This window comes from Tuber melanosporum (assembly GCF_000151645.1).
Source record: "Tuber melanosporum whole genome shotgun sequence assembly, scaffold_116, strain Mel28".
Lineage (NCBI taxonomy): Eukaryota > Fungi > Ascomycota > Pezizomycetes > Pezizales > Tuberaceae > Tuber > Tuber melanosporum.
Window position 1 is genome coordinate 104,259 of NW_003298773.1, and position 17,865 is coordinate 122,123.

Here is a 17,865-nt window from a genome sequence, read left to right on the forward strand (position 1 = left end):
ACTCGTACTCGTACTCGTACGTTCGACGATAGAAGTGGTCAGCAGTGGTGAACTCCTGATTCGGATGGGGAACCCAAAATAGTACCAGCTAAAGATCGCCAAGAAGTGCTTGATGTAAGGTTTCACCAATGAATGGTTGGAGCCTATCCTGAATGGGACATGTAACACAAGTGTGGGGCGGGCGAATGATTTCCCGGGTCTGATTTCAAGGTTCGGAGGGAGTCCCGCCATCTAACATTCTCTTTCGGCTCTCTCAATAGCCCTCCAACAATAGGGTTCCCCAACCGTACCGCATCTTTTGGTACAGTACAGTACTTGTATTGCACCGTGCCGGTGCGCCGTGTTTTACTCGAGTACTATACTCGAGTAGATACCGTATCCAAGCGATCGGCCGCTCGCATCGCATCACTCGCTGTCTCGCGGAGCATGGCCGATCGAAGAAGCCACGATTTGATGTAGGAAATTCAAACGGAAGGGGATCCGTAGTTAAGCGAGAATGTGTTGATACTGGTAATTGAGGCTGAATCAACGTTGACCTCTCGGTGCTCGTACTGTAATACCATAGCCCACTCGAATGCTGCAGGTTGGGCGCTCGAGGTTTAACTAGACGGTCGCCAAGAGAAGCACTTGTCCCAACTAACTTGATGAGTGCCTTGGACAATGGTGAGCCCTACCGTAGTCTAATTCTTTGGTGAGATTCATGATCCTCAGAAAATATGGAAAGGGCATGGACGCGTCACCCACGGGGCAGTACCTGTATGATAACCAAGTCGGTGCTTCCTCACTATTTTCTTCTTCTTTACCCACTCGAATGGTCCTGGGCAAAATGTCAAGCGTCTCGGTTGCCCGAATGGGGTTTTTTTACTGATAAAGTTAGTGGTAGAGTACCGGTGCCCTCCTACACAGCCCCCGTGCGAGTAACACAGAACAGCTTAAAAACTTTGTTGTGACCAACATCCTCGGCTGCGAGTTGATATTGTTCGCTGGGCTCTTTGTGCATACAGTACCGGTAGTGTGACCAGGGGTAGAGAGGGATCATTGTGCCAGAACTGGGCAGGAAAAAAAAAAAAAAAAAAAAAAAGTCCAGCCATCTGCGGCTGTGGCATTTCTTGGATAATCTGTTACCGGTCCACTCGGGTGTCTTATGGGCAGCGAGTCAATCCTCGATGGTGCCCAAGACACCCAACACGTTGATTTTTTATAGCCAGCGGCTCATCGCGCCCCCTGTGGCTCCAAGCGACCTAGACATATGATACCATCCCCGTACATGTAATCTACGGTAAGCCTATCACGCGGCGGCAGTACCGGTACTTGTCACAACCAAGAAGAGAACGGAAGGGGGGCGATAGCAAAAGATCACTTTCAAGAATACCGTTACGACAGAGTTACCCTTGCTCATACCGTTATTCCTCTCGCAGTCTTCTAACCGGGCTACCAGTCAATTTGGGTACCGGTACTGTACGAGCACATTGCACGATAATAGGCCTGTGCCTGAAACGCCTCTACGCCATTCGCCCTCCCCCTTCGAACATCCTCCCTCTAGAGGGGGGGGGGGAATACGAGACGGGCATCGCCCCACCGCACATATTGCGGCCAATCGTCGGGAAGTCTGCAAGAGGTGGACAGAGGGGACACCTACTCAAGTGCTATATATCAGCATCTCGCAAGGCGGCCGTTTGGAAGCACAACTATTCCAACTCTCAATCCAGTTCTCTTACTTGTACCAACAACCCTTTACGGTACTGGAATATTAGTACAATACTATCCCGGGGCTCATATAATCCCCCTTTGTCGCTTCAATCTTCGGAACCCTTCCGAAAGGGAAGCAAGCTCCTCCGCTGGAACCACATCTCGTTGACGCTTATTTTTACCGTCTCCCGCTATTTCAGTTCGCATCCTTCCCTTCTACCTGTGCTACCATAGTGTCATACATCACCACCCAATACGGGCGGGGCACCCCAGCGAGTACCCAGTCAATTCTAAGCTCCATTATTGCCCTAAGGTACCACCCCACGCCCCGCAAAACACTTGAGCACGGTGCGAGCACTTAAAGTACTATCATAATATTATTATCATCTATCCCTCCCACCCTACTGCCCCCGTGCCCATAATTTCTCGCCCTTCCCTTCTTACTCTATTTCTCCCCACCTCTCCAATACCCGGCTGCTACTTTAAAACACCGATCCCCAACTAAATCCAACCATAATATTATTACCGTAGCTAGCCTTTTTAGGCCCCATCATTGATCGTCACTCTCCTCGACAAAACTTCCTTCCTTCCTTACAATGGGGAATTTGGGTCGTCAGACCTGGGCGTTGTGGAAGAAGAATGTCCGCATAGTACTTCTGCGACATCCACTCGCCACAATCTTTCGTTCTGTCGTGTTGCCCATCTTTTTCATTGGTTTCATCTCGTATGCGAGGAACTTGTTTGTTCCACCGGCAACCTATGGTGTCGGCACACCAGCACATGTCAAGGATCTCCAGAGGGAGTTACTTGCACACTCGGATAAGAAATTGGCTTTTGTTCACAACAATCTTGGATCGGAGGTGAGGGACTTGATTGATGGGATTGCGAGTCCCTTGATAGCGGCGGGCATACAGGTGGCTATATTGGAGAAGAATGAGGATTTGCGGATCGAGTGCAAGCAGACTTTAAGGGGGAGTTCGCCTTGCTTTTCCGCCGCCGTTTTCGACGATAGTCCTGCTAGCTCGGATAATGGTGTTTGGAATTACACACTTAGGGGTGATAGTTCTTTAGATGGTAACAAAATCAATGTTAAGGATCATGACAACGATGTTCAGACGTATGATTGATATTTACCCTCCACTAACGAATCTTTTCTTCTCTCGTTTTTCAGGGGCTAACATTGTCTTAGGTTCTTGATGCCCTTGCAGTATGCTATCGATAGGGCTATTGCCGGCCGGGCTCGTCAGGGAAGTGGGGATGTTGTGGTCGATGAATACATGTATACCTCTTTGTCACAAAAGGAGCGTGAGGATAAGATCCGTAGAGAGTAAGACGCTACCATGGCCTATAACCTTGCAATTCTAATTTTACGGTGTAGCTACATGACTGGTATCACCCAATATATTGGTGTCGCTGTCTTCCTTGGCCATGTGGGTATAATATACCATCAAACTGGTTTCCAAGCTCTGGAGCGCGAACGTGGAATATCCGCCCTTCTCGAGTCCATGGGCGTTTCCAAATCTGCGAGGATCTTGGCTTATTTTCTCTCATTCTCCTGGGTGTACTCTGGCGGATGGGTCGTTATGGGTCTTACGATGGCTCGAGGAGTCTTCGCTACTACGAACGCTGGTATCATTTTAGTCTGGTTCATTCTAACTGGGCTCTCCTGCGCCTCGTTCTCCATCTTTGCGTCTTCGTTCTTCAAGAGGACACAACTCTCAGGAATATCTACTACCTTAATTAGCATTGTTTTAGGCATTGGCGCCCAAGTGTGCCACGGATCTTCTTCTGGCGCTATCGCCATTCTTAGTTTGATTTGCCCTTCATCCAACTTTGTCCTGATGGCTGTCATTCTTGGTCGCTTCGAGAAGAAAGGTCAAGCTGCTTCGCTCACCAAGTCCCCGCCTGACCAAGCTTCGACTATTCCAGCTATTGTTTTGTTTGTTTTCCTCATTATTCAGATCATTGGGTTCGCCATCGGTGCTGCTTACGTTGAGAAATGGCTTTACGGGACCGAATCTCCTGGACACAGGAGTTCTAATCCAGCTTTGATCGCCCCCGAAAACGCTGTCGAGATTCGAGCTTTTACTAAGAGGTATAAGCCGAGTATTTTGGGTAACTTGCTTGCGGCTGGAAAGAAAGAGACTGTTACAGCTGTGAACAAACTTGATCTCGATATCCGCCAGGGACAGGTCCTTGTCCTTCTCGGCGCTAATGGATCCGGAAAGACGACAACCCTCGAGGCCATCGCCGGACTGGCCACTGTCGACGAAGGAGAAATCCGAATCAATACGGGAAAAAAGGGCGGTATAGGAGTCTGTCCCCAGAAGAACGTGTTCTGGGATGAGTTGACGGTTGAGGAGCACGTCGGGATCTGGAACAAACTAAAGTGTGAGGGAGACAGCAAGGAAATTCTCCATCAGCTTCTCCGCGACTGCGATCTATTGGTAAAGAAAAAGGCCAAGTCCAGCACTCTCTCCGGTGGACAAAAGCGGAAACTTCAACTTGCAATCATGTTTACCGGTGGTAGCAATGTCTGCGCCATTGATGAGGTTTCAAGTGGATTGGACCCCCTTAGCCGACGTAAGATCTGGGATATCATCCTCGCCGCCAGAGGAGAACGCACCATCATCCTAACCACTCACTTCTTGGACGAGGCTGACCTGCTGGCCGACCATATCGCAATATTGTCCAAAGGTACACTCAAGTGTGAGGGATCTGCTGTAGCATTAAAGGCCAAAATGGGTGGCGGTTATAGAGTTCATGTCCCGCGTTATTTTCCCGAAGTCTCGGGCGTTTCAGCCAAGCGACTTTATGATCAGACCGTTTACAATATTCCTGATTCTACATCGGCTGGCGAATTGGTTGATAAGCTCGAAACACGTGGAGTCGATGAGTACCATGTATCGGGGCCAACCATCGAAGATGTATTCCTCAAGGTCGCCGAGGAGACGGCGGATATTCAAGATCAGCAACTCAGGCAATCGCCGAGCACCGAGGCAGCAGAGAAAGAATCCGAGGATGTTAATCTTTATGCCGGCGAGAGGCTTGGGATATTCAAACAGACTTGGGTCATGTTCCGAAAGCGTCTCGTCATCTTCAAAAGGAACTATTTCCCGATTGTCGCGGCTATCGCCATTCCCATTCTCGCTGCCGGCTTGACCATGATCTTCTTGAAGGACTACGATAAGGCTTCGTGCTCCAATGCAGACCAGACCAGCACCGCCGATGTGGAACGGCTAACTTTCAACACCAAATTCAACGTTACACTTGGGCCCCGGAGCAACTTTCCGGCCCAGGTTCTGGAAACCCTGGCCTCCACTATACTTCCTGCGGATATTGGCGGCACGCAAAACGAGACCCTGATGCGGAGCTTTAACGACTCGTTGCACTTTGTGGACTCCCTCGATGATTTCGAACGTAACATTAAAATCAACTATCACAATGTCACCCCCGGTGCAATCTACCTAGGAGGGAGAGATCCTTCAACAAATGCCACAATTGCCTTCAAGGGTAATCGTAATGTTAGGAATGCGCTCATCGCTCAGAATATGGTGGATAACCTTCTTCTTGGCCAGAGGATTGTCACGCGATACGCCGAGTTCGACTTCTTTTGGTCCGATGGACAGGGCCTTACATTGCAGTTTGTTGTTTATATGGGACTTGCTCTGTCCGCTTTCCCGGCCTTCTTTGCACTCTACCCTACCGTCGAACGTATCCGCAATGTTCGTGCTTTGCATTACTCTAATGGTGTCAGGGCCCTCCCGTTGTGGCTTGCTTATACTGCGTTTGACTTTGTCGCTGTATTGATCATTAGTGTTATCTGCACAATTATTTATGTTGCGAGCACGAACGATGTATGGTTCCATATTGGATACTTGTTCCTTGTACTCTTGCTGTACGGGCTCGCGTCAGTCTTGCTGGCTTATAACGTCTCTCTCATGGCTAAGGGTCAGTTGAGCGCTTTCGCGATCGTTGCTGGTGTTCAAGGTATGGTGTGAGCCCTCGATTCCGAAATAATTGTGACTAATCCTTGGTTTAGCCGTGATGTTCCTACTCTACTTTATCGCCTTCACGTCGGTGCTCACTTACGCCCCTGCATCGGAGATGGATGACCAAATCAATATTGTTCACTTTGCGTTCTCAGTGCCTCTGCCGATTGGTAGTTTGGCTCGTGCTCTATTTCTGGCACTGAATATCTTCTCTATCTCCTGTCGCGGCGAGGAATGGGCCACGAACCCCGGAGAAATTACTCTATATGGAGGTCCAATTCTCTATCTCATTATGCAGTCGATCTGTTATTTCCTTCTTCTTCTCTGGTGGGATAGCGGTCGCTTCCGCCTTGCGCTGCCGTGGAGAAGAGTGAGCACCGTCAATTCCGATAGCGAACCCGACGTTGGAGCAGCTGGTGCCGAGAAGCAACATATCAATGATGAAATCACCAGAGTGACCTCCTCAAACGATGGCCTTCGTGTAGTCGGCATTACCAAATCCTTCTCACGCAAGTTGGTTGCTGTAGAGAGCGTTACTTTCGGAGTTGCTCGCGGTGAGGTTTTCGCCCTTCTCGGACCCAATGGTGCTGGTAAAACCACGACAATCAACATGATTCGTGGTGACATGGCTCCTGACAGTGGAGAAGTCTTTGTGGAAAACATTCCTGTTACCAGACGTCGCGCGGAGGCAAGATCTCACCTCGGTGTCTGCCCGCAATTCGATGCGATGGACCGTATGACGGTTGCCGAGCACCTCCGTTTCTACGCCCAAATTCGTGGTGTCAAGGACGTGGAGCACAATGTTTCCCAGGTCATCCGCGCCGTCGGTCTCGAGGCTTTCCAAACCCGCATGGGCGAGAAGCTCTCCGGTGGTAACAAGCGTAAGCTCTCCCTCGGCATTGCCCTTATGGGAAATCCAACAGTCCTCCTCCTCGATGAACCTTCTTCGGGCATGGATGCAGCAGCGAAACGTACCATGTGGAAGACCCTCGCCGGCATTCAAAAGGGTAGAAGTCTTGTCCTGACGACCCATTCAATGGAGGAAGCTGATGCCCTTGCCTCACGTGCTGGTATCCTCGCGAAGAAAATGCTTGCAGTCGGAACCAGCGATGACCTCCGGAAGCGCTGGGGCGACGGGTACTACATCCACCTTGTCCTTAAGTCTGCACCCGCAAGTACAGAGGCGGAAATGCACAATGTGAAGGATTGGGTCCTGCGTAGGTTCCGTGGCGCTGTTGTTGAGCAGCGGAGTTTTCATGGACAGGTTCGCTACTCAATACCAATCTGGCGTGGGGAGGATGAAAACGAGAGTGATATTACACCCACTGGAGCCTCGCGGCGCGCCGGTACTGGTGTCAATAGGGTATTCAAGGCACTGGAAGAGTCTAAGGAGGCCTTGGGATTGGAATACTATTCTGTTTCGCAGACTACGCTTGGTATGTTCCTGCCCCCTTTCCCCCCCATTCCGTGTCATTACTAATGATATTATAGATCAAGTCTTCCTAACCATCGCCGGAAGCGCCAACGTAGCCGAGGAAGGATACGAGGCCAATAAGAAGAAGAAGTGGTTTAGATTTTGGAATAAATCTTGATTCCTTACGTTGATTCATTCCCCCTATAACCCTTGCCCCCATATAAAGAGTATCCCCCTTCGATTGTGTATTCTTACTGCGCTTTTTTTTTAGTCTTTTCGTTTTGTTTTCATTTTCCTTTTATTTCCTACCTATTCCTGTCCTTTTTGGATATCGATTTGTATTTGAGGGTGAGAAGAGGGGGGGGTATTGGTGATGTAATCGTGGAGTCCATTTGGAGTTTGAAATAGGGCAGATTTTGCTAGCATACCGTAGTATCATAAGACTAAAGTTACGAGTTTCATTTCAGTCTGGTCTGTCGTGACCTGGGTGTTGGTACCGTAAAAACTTGAATGATCGAGCTGCGTGCTATGTCGTTGGAGTTGCCCCTCTAGCGCATATGTTCTAGTGTTTCTTGTTTTTTTTTTTCGTCTCTCCGAGGGGCTAAGCAGCTCCTTTTTTTTGCCGTGTTTTTTTTGACCCTTTTCCAGAGTAGGGAACTCTGTGCAATGCAGTACACCTCTCGATACTTCGAGTTTTCACTGTATGCGTTGTTCTCTCATACATTGTATGGCGCAGGGTACGGTACATATCAAGGGTAAACCCGTCGAACCCTTCTAGTTGGTTCAGTATCCTCTTGGCTCCCAGAGAACGGGACCCTCCATAGCCACTAAGTTAGTGCGTATGAGTTCGACAGATATTTTTTCCCTTCACCAGAAATTAGCGCACAGTACGGTATCATAGATTGGCCTAGAAACTGCTGAAATGATAGCTATTTCATAGACTTTGACGGATGAGTCAACTGTTCGACAGAATTTTTATACCTTTTTATGTTATTTTATATTAAGTTAATTAATACAAGGGCTTGTTCGGTATGTGGCTAAAATATAATAGATGCTAAGAAATAAATATACCCGTAATAATATCTTTGTTCAATTGTGAAACCTGATTGCACCACAACCCTTATATTAACAGTCACATTCTCTCAGATAATAGCCTGTTGTTGAGAAATAATATTATGTATGATAATATGAGCCTGTACTGTACAGTCGTGTCTGGAAAGTTTTCATACCCTCGCATGGTAACTGCACAACCACAACCCCCAACCATAAAAGTTTCAAAAAAAATGTAAAGAATTCAATTAAAGAAAACATGATAGTATTGCTAGTAGACAATAAAAAAACATTATTACCATTTTGTATGGCCTCCATTTGCATCCAGTACAGCTTGCATTCTCTCAGGCATCCTATCTATCTATCCATCCAACTTCACTTGGGGAATTAAATCCCACTCTTCCTTTGCTCCCTCAAACAATTCAGCTGCACTATGAGGCCTTCTTTCCAGTCTGGAGAATCACTTGATAAGGGCTCTTTTGAGTAGTGCCCATGTGTTCTCAATAGGATTGAGATCTGGTGAGTTGGGTGGCCAAGGAAGTTTTTTGTAACCACAGTCTGTTGGACAGAAGTGTTTCTTGGCTGCTCACCGCACATTTCCCTTATGGCAATGACCACACAACCCTAATCCTTTTGGTATCAACTACTCCGACGCCTCAATGTTTGACTACTGGTTAGCCCTCCACATCAAACACCATATGTGACAACATCTGCGACAATACCTATGATGACTCCATATTAGGGCGTTACCCCTATCATATAAAAATACTGAATGTCCTTGGCCAGAGTATACCCTCGGTCGAATTCACTTATCCTCAGCCGAAGCGGCACAATGGGCAATAGTGATACTGAATGTGTTAGGCGGAGACAACTTGATAGACTTCAAGGTTGTCTAGGCCAATCGAGATTCATTTTTGTAGACGGAGATTGTCTAGGAAGGCTCAAACTTTACTCGTTTCATTTATGACTACTAGGAGCGAAGTAAAATAGGTAAAGTAGGGTAGAATCATAAAAACAATATTATATTGTTAAGGTCTCTTCTCCGTTGCTTGATGATGTCTAAAGCTTGGAAGGCACTTCGATATTTATATTCCGCATCTGAGTGTTCACAGACTACATCTATTTATCATACAACTATGTACTTCTTCAATCGTAATTTGCGACGTCAAGTTTTCTTCCAAGGTGCAAACACCTGTAGACCCAGAAAACCATCACACCCTCTTCGGTAATTACGATATTTCTTCTTAGGAAGCGTGCTATCCCTAATAGTAATATCCCGATTAGCAGAGTCTTTAGACTTATGGCCTAGTTCTTAAGTCAAACTGAGTTGGCTCCAATTGTCTTCGCCATTGATAAAATGATCAGTTTTATCCACAGCTATATCAGCAAAGGTGATCGTCATTACAACCATCGTAGGTCGTCTGACTCCAATCCTTTGTAACTCCATACCCAACTGATAGATTTTCTTTGGATAACTTCCTATTAACTCGCAGGAAGCCACTCCACTGGGCTGGTAATTAATCCCTCGGTTGACAACCCTTGGTTGCTCTCTGGGTAGTAGGTTTCAGTAACCATTGTAGTATTGAGAATCACCCCATGGCTACGACATATTCCGAAACCCAGTTGCAATATTCTGTGAAGTTCGTTGGCTTCTTTAGTAGTGTCTTTTGGAGTTCTAGACTCTTCTGGTAGATGTAAATGTATTGGTCTCTAGTAGAGATCCTTTACCATTTGATACCATCTCTTTTGTGCGAAATCGTCCCGTTACTTATGGCCTATGCCAAAGGTGTCATGTCTTTGAAGCCATGTAACTCTCTGAGTAGTTGACGGAATTACTCTGTTCCACTTCCCAGGCCTAGCCAAAGGTCCCCTCTCATATATCCTGCGAACAGGATCCGGTCAGACAGACGGCGATGACGTATATGGTGGTATTCTAACACCTTCAACTTTGTGGAAATATAGTCACAGGACGCAACTGAGATTAATATATATGATGACGCGCGGGCTCCGTAAGGGAGCTGGAGGAGGGTGTTGGAGACCAGAGATTCCGATTCCGAGTGGGGTTACCCTACTTAGGGTGGTTCCTAGGTATCGGTTTCTGGTATTCCTAACAGAATGTAATAGAGAACACAGCATACGCTGGAAGTATGTAGAAGCAGATCAGTATGATCTTGGGGAGGATAAAAGGCAGCTTGTTTTCCCTTGTTAGTTGTTTTCGTTTATTATCCAATCTGTCTCTCTTTCCTCTGTTACTCGCATTTGGGTCATAGCAGTCTTTCCCATTTTATTTTATTCCCTATCGTTGTTCTTTGTGAAAATATTTCTCCAGTTAGGATATTGAAATTCATCTTTACATCTTTGCCCTGCCTAAGTCAATATAGTCCAAATCACTGCCATAATCCTTGTTTTTTAAAACAGTCTGCTTCCAATTTTCGATTTTCCTCACCACCATACCAGGAAGCATTGTCTGCAGTAAGGTAGATATTGTCAGAAGGTCTTTCCAGATCCTCTTTAAAAAGAATAAGGTAAGGCTGGTGGATCTCAGTTGAATATTGATGAGAGTTTATGCCAAGTCTGTCTCTTTTGCCAGTTCTTTCCTCCTCTCTCCTCTTTCTCACAAGAATTAACTCAGTCTTTTCTCCCTTCATCATTGCAGCATATACTCCGATGCTAGGTCTTCCAGACTTAAAGCTAGGCTTTAAGTTTTTTTCTTCCAGCTCTTCACCAGGTCTAACTCTGACCTTTCTGCCTGTTGGATTTGGATCATAAACAATGGTAGCTTCATCCACAAAAACAACCCAATTCCATGCCCCTTTCCAGTTCCTCCTTCTCCTAGCAAACTCCCTTCTTTTCTCCTTTTATCTTTTTCTCCAAAAAGGCTTTTTCCTAGGTATCAGAATCTTAAAACCAGCTTCTGATATGATCTTATCAATAGTGGTTTTACCAAGACTAATATTCGCTTTTTTGGTAATGTCGCGTAACGCTAAATGAGGCTCAGCATCAATAACTAACTCCACTATTTTTTTTTTTATGTCAGTAATCTTGGTTGGTCTTCCACCTCTTTTTACATGGTAAGTGTTTCTACCCCTAGATTTAGCTCTTTAGACCACAGACTGAACAGTTGACTTGAATACACCTAAAGACTTAGAATTTTGTCATATCTTTTTTTTTTTTTTTTTTTTTTTTATAATCATTTAGTTACTTGTTTAAGGTACAAGAACATCGCATGCAGCGCTAGCTATGGCATTAAGAAAACCCCTCCACCCCGGACCTAGAGAAAACCCGTACCCCCAAGACCCTCTGGTATGCACCCAACTGCACACACCCCAAGGGCGATCAACTCAGGTGCCCAGCCTGCAGGCCTCACGACTTGAACGCGAAAGGGTCTCGCCTAGAAGCCAACAAAAAGCCAAAGAAGATTCCTCGCCCGAAAGAAAACCCCACCCACTAACTACACGTAGCCAACAGGAAGGAAACCAAACAAGCTAGGCAGGAAAGCATAAGGAAAAACTCTATCCTGTAAACTACTAGACCCATAAGGGCCACAAAAAAAATAAAAAATAAAAAATAACAACTGCTCACCGTACCACCAGATTTGCCATTTCTAAAGAACCGCCCCCGAAGTGAGCGGCCAGCGACGAGCCCTAAGGCCGAGCGCCCCCAACCGGCTAAGCCACAGAAGTAGTGCAATACCATGGCCCACTAATCGAGAACAGAGGCTACAGTGCTAGGCCCAAGGAGTGGATGTTAGGCAGAGGGGATGCCGCCCAGCAGTAGGATGCCAGCCAAAAATCGACTACGGGCAGGCAGCAGGCCGAAACCCCGGAACACCACGTAGCAGAGGGGGGAGGTAGTAGGGTACCAGCCAAGAAGGGGAGGCAGTAGGGTGCGAGCCGATATGACTGAAGTAGAAAGTGGAGGTAGGGCCAAAGGCCCCAGTGCAAACCCGACTGTAGACCGAACTGATGTATTACCGTGTCTCTCATGTAGTCCCTTGTTCTCTGAGAGATAGCGTCACTTAGTGGAAGGGATCCCACCGGCAGTAGGAAAGTGGAAGGGCGAGGTGAGGAAGGCAACCAAACTTGAACCGAGCGACTAAGAGGGTATGGTCAAATCTCACCGTGAGACAGACCCCAAAGTTACTAGCCGAGACGTTCCCCAACGGAGATCGTGCAAGTGGGGAGAAGGACGTCCACCACTGCCAGCGCCGTCCGGAAGCGAGGAGAGGAAGCCGACCGTGCCAAAGCTAAGCGAGTCCCTATTAGCAGGACAGGACTACTGGGCAAGCCCAGATAACTCCCCCATCAAGCAGACAAGAGACAAGCGAGGCCAAAGTGGGAGAGGATGGAAGAGTTAACCGTGCCCCTAGGCAGAAACCATCAAGGGGGCAGAGGGGAGTGGGGAGGGCCCACGATAGTTGACGTGGTATTGCCAAACTATGTGGGAGGAAAATAGGAGTGACGGAGCATGGAATTTTGTCATATCCCATATCTGTATGTTTATACAGAGTATAAATTTCCTTATTCAGGTCTTCTCTTACTCTTAGGTTATGTGGAGGGGCTATGGTGATGAGGGTTGTTGTAGTGATAAGGTGTTGTGGAGTTGCACCTCAGGGGTACGAAAACTTTCAGGACACGACTGTATAGTACCAGCAAGAACCTGAGTATCGGCCATTTGTGTTGTGTTGAGAAAAATGTGTTGCAATCCAAGTAACCCACCAAATAAGTTTTGAGATATCGGTCATTTTGTATTTGCGACACATTTGAACTAATACTACTCCAACATAAGAAAAAACTTTAATAATATGCAACAATCTTTAAAATATATAGAGGGTGAATTATAACTTCTAATATCAAACACCTCATAATAGCCAAAATAAATTATATAAGCAAAACATTATTACATACCAAAGATGTTGCATTCATATAATTTTCCAAAAAAAAATATGTAACAGTTTTAAACTGAAATAGCTTCACAACTAATTGACATTACACAAATATTTTTCTTTAATAAGATACACCAGAATGTAAAGTTATTTTAGATAGTAAAAAGTAAATTTCAAGAATTTAGAGATTTTCAACTATAAAATGAGCTACAGAGCTCGTTAAGGTATGTCCAAGATGCTGTACAAGGCTATCTGCAAAATTCATTGACACCTGACCATCGCAACCGATTTTTCCACAAAAAACCATTCTAAACAAATGCCTTCCATGCTACCACACAATGGTCCAAGAAGTGAATGGACTACTCCTACAAGAGTAAGAGTCCTTACTCTATTAGATACTAGTATTTTGCAGGCAGAAGTCTCATGTCAAACCAGTATTCCTCGTCCATCAGTAAATTTGTGGTCAAAAATGCAATGCTCATAGCGCAACCATACTTGCTCTGAATGTCCACTAGCTCTAACACAGCAAGATATCTGGCACTTGATATACCTGCTTCAGAGGAACTGGGAAGGGAGAAAGGATTGCTGGAGAAAACTTGGTCAGGAAATGGGACTTTGTGTATCAGCAACTACAATTTATTGAGCATTGGGAAAAAAAGATTATTCCCAATGCAAGACTTGTGAGAAGCCATTCATTTCTCAGGAGTGTCAGAAGGAGTGAAAGGAGTATGCGATAAAATATCACAATAAACCACTTACATATTGGCGAAGATTAATGTACTCTGATAAGTCATCATTTGATACCTCTTCTTGTTGCACTAAATAGGTCACACAGTAATCGAACGAACATTATCACAATAACTGTGTTCAGTGGAACTACTATAGTGGACATGGTTCTATGATGGTGTGGGGTACTATCAGCTATGATTGGAAATTGCCATTGGTTGTTTTGGAGAGGAGGGGGAGTCGAGAGTTAACCTGTCAAGATTATCTTGATCAGGTTCTGGAACCAATTGTGGCACCTGCATTTCATGGGCTTGATAGCTACAATGTAAGAACAGAAGCTCTTTATATTTAAAACCAAGCACTATACCATAGAACAAAGATTTCATTGGTAGAGGTTAAAAAAACATTAGGAATTGTAGTACATCCACCGCCCATATCCTCCCCCAATCTCAACCCCATAGAAAATGTTTAGAGGATCATGAAACAGAGAATCAAAGCTCGCACAGTGTTTCCAGGCACAATGGAGAGTATGATAAACACAGTTAGGGAGGAATGGGATAAGTTGGTGCTGAGGGATTGGAATAAGTATATTGATAGTATGTCTTCTAGGCTGCAGCAGGTAAAGGATCAGAAAGGGATGCAAACTAAGTTTTAGGATTTTTTACTTTCTGTATACTGCTTTCTGATCTCTTATTAACAACATGCTTTATTTTCACCTCATGATAAATTGTAGTTGTTGAGGTATCAGCAATCCAAAATTGTCGGCATGGTTGTCACCGCGGAGGGTGTCAGCAAATTTTGAAGATAGCCTCGTACATATACTTTACATGTTGAACTATATGGCTAAGGCAAAATAAATTTTTCGAGGTAGGCGTCCGATACTCAGGTTTTTGCTGGTACAGGCTCATAATATTATTATCATAGAAAAACAAAATGCATGATACCATATTTTCTGGTAATGCCGAACACCCCCTCAATTTATAAAAAATTTATATGGGAAAAAAGTTTTTCCATTTCACGATAGGAAATGCGGTTCATAATGCGCAACGCTCAAGGAAGGTATCCCCTCCAATAATGTAAGGATAGTCCTAACCTCCCCCCCCCCCAACCACCCAAGGTAATAAATACAGTACACCTCGTTGGGGGGAACTGACTTCCACGATATCATACTATAACTCGTCTTCTCAAAATCAGAATGCCCCCTGCAAACCGCCCGAAGCTCGACAGACCTGGGATCTCACATCTTGAGTACTGTGTCGTTTTTGGCGTAAACAAGGCCTCTCCGCCAAATAGAATGATAAGGGGGTGTTTGGCACGCCCCCACTTGATTTTGTTTTGCGAAATGAAGATTTGGAACCAACCGGCCAATCAAAACGTATAGAATATGCTTATATAATATGATCATAATTACGGCGAGCTAAACACCCCCACGAGTGATGGATAATGGGGCGTTTTCGTCATATGGCGCTCCTTTCGATGGCAAGCCACGCGAGCGTATGCATTCTTTTTCTTATGATAGTCCATTGCAGTGCCCGGACACATAACCCAAGCTATCATACACGTCGTATGCGTAGATCACTACCAATCACTCGTGCATCAGATCAACGGGGCTGGAGAAGTATCATAATAATTATCATAATAATTATCATAATATTGTCGTACTTAAGAGTGCTACCATACCACCACTCAGCAGAAGCCCACCCTAGCACATAACCTAACCCCCCCCCCCTCCCCGACACACACACACAACTCCCCGCCCCGCAGAGACTCCCGCGAACGAAACATCTTCATAGTGTCTCTGCTCCAGTTGGCTAATGTTAGCCCAGAAGAAAACGCCATTGAAACAATTTGCCTGGGGTATTGTTGCGTGTGGGTCGCTGGTTTAAGGAGATTGGAGATTTCTTGGATGACAGAACGCGTCCAGTATTAGTTGACTCGCGGTAGCCATGAGATAGTGACTAATATCTGGTACCTGTGGCGACGCATTTGGTCTATCCTGGTCGTCGAGTAGTCTACTCGACCAGCAGCAAAGCAAATTCCAACCCATGATAGTCCAGCCGCGAAGGAGGGTAGCGCGGAGGAAGAGGAAAAAAGCTTGATTGTATACTGCATGCACACAAAATGGGTTTATATCCTCGAGCCAGCCAGGTGGAAGAACGAAGAGAAAACTAGAACAAGCAGAGGTCTGTATCTCGTGAAAACTTGGGAAGAGAAGGAAACGAAAGGACAGTATGGCGAACTGTGAGGAAGGTGCATGCCCCAGTGGAATAAGGTATGGTAACGAAGTTAGGACAAGGGCGAAGAGATGGGAAAACGTCAAGTATGGTATGATAACCTATAGTCCAACGACAAAAGCAGTAGGGCTAGTACTGAAAGAGACAGGTTGTAGAAAAGGACTAGGATCTTTGGCTGATAAACCTAAATCTAATAAATTAGTGAGTGATAAGGGACGAGGAGAAATATATTTCAATCGAAGGGAATTAGACTCCTATAAAGACTATAAAGACTATAAAGACGAAATTAGATAGGCATACAAGTAGTACAGTTTTCAGCGTGTTCTACATAAATTTTCCAGGATTCAAACAAAGGTTTCCCTCCCACCCCCAATCACCCCCGCGCTCCTTCTCACCGCTTCTCCTCACCCCCACGGCATCCGCAGACCAGGCCGAATCCGCTGCTTTCTTCACCGGTGTAAATTGCGCGATAAACCGGTCATTCACCATCACACCAGAAAGGAGTGGGCTCAGATGTCGCGTACACGGCTTTCACGTTGAGGGTAGCGACATCAAAGTGAATTGCTCATGTGTCTTCAAAAGGAAATGGGGTATACAGCGCTCTCAACGGCCTAGGGATTCCGTGAGGATTGCCAAGGCCACCAGAGGGACTGGACCGCCCATTGGGAGTCTGCTCAGGGTAGTGATATCTCCCGACTGCCATCTTCCGCTGTGACACTGGGCCCTACAGGGTGATGCAGTGGCTCCTGGGCGCGGGGGTAGGACTACCGGTGATGGCAAGGGACTGCCAGGATGATACAGCACGCGGGGAGACGGCGGAGATTGCATTAGTGACACTTCGTGACTCCAGTTATGCCTATATCCTTTCTGAAAACTAGATAAAAAGTGGCATGAATGAGCAGGCTAGGATTCTCAAAGTTTTAATTTGTGAATACCCTCTCCCCAGGAATAAACCCCCGAGTTCTACCCGATGCTCCACGTAGTGACAGCTTTAAGCGCACTGCCTAAGGAGCACTACTAGGGTAGCAACCGTATGCCCAACGCCATAGGACGGTGAAGCATTCACCGAGAGGAACAATTCACCGGGGGCTTGAGTTGGTGGGCTTACAATCAAAATCACCTTCCGAGTAATGAATAAGTAAGTGCTGTGCCATCATCGGCGGTATATTTAGCCGCGTAATAATATTATGAAGTACCGCGAGGGGGGCTGAGGCCGATTGCAGGGGTTTACCATATCACAATAGGCGCCTAGGGCGATAGTCTGACCTATGCTTTACCTCTCGGGCGTAAGGCGTCGGGGCATCCACAAAACATGGACTATAGCGACAATCTTGCCCGCCCGGCTCCCAAGGCGGACGGGCAAGTTTGTTACGATTCATACATATCGTCTTTTCCCTTTGGTAGCCGACGGGGGTTGTTAGAGCGGTGGGGCCAAAGTTGGGTTGAGGATTCCGAGGGATGTGGTGGGGTGGGGTCTCGCTTCATCGTTCGTTTGACAAAACTTCAGAAACCAAATAACTTATGATGCCCTGCGTAAATGTGTGACATATTTCTCTGAACGGTGGCGCAGGTGTATATGCTGAGCCCCTATGCTGGCATGGCATCACACCCCCTAGGGATAGTTCTGATGCCGATATTCTTTTTAGACAATTTATATCCCGCATCAGATTTCGTATCCAGTTACCCTCAACACGACCATATGAGAAAAAAAAGCCGGAGTGTGGACCCTCGCAACTTAGCCTTCGATACGCGCAAAGCCTTCTAGAGCGAAGATATAAGTAACTGGTGAAGTATAGTAGGAAGTGATTATACTGACATAGCTAGGCGGCTTACTCTACCTTGTTTTGAGCAACACACCTGGGGCACGAGGAGATA

The 17,865-nt window shown here is 46.2% G+C and overlaps 1 protein-coding gene; it reads left to right on the forward strand.

Moving 5' to 3' along the window:
• Positions 1-1,731: 1,731 nt before the first annotated feature.
• On the forward strand, positions 1,732-7,273 carry GSTUM_00001695001 (uncharacterized protein; the record flags this gene model as incomplete). XM_002835735.2 has 6 exons in its annotated part: positions 1,732-2,806; positions 2,879-3,016; positions 3,068-5,679; positions 5,732-7,044; positions 7,075-7,117; positions 7,173-7,273. The coding sequence occupies exons 1-6, from the start codon at positions 2,286-2,288 to the stop codon at positions 7,271-7,273; spliced, it is 4,728 nt and encodes a 1,575-aa protein (XP_002835781.1). The 5' UTR covers positions 1,732-2,285.
• Between the last annotated feature and the right edge of the window lie 10,592 nt (positions 7,274-17,865).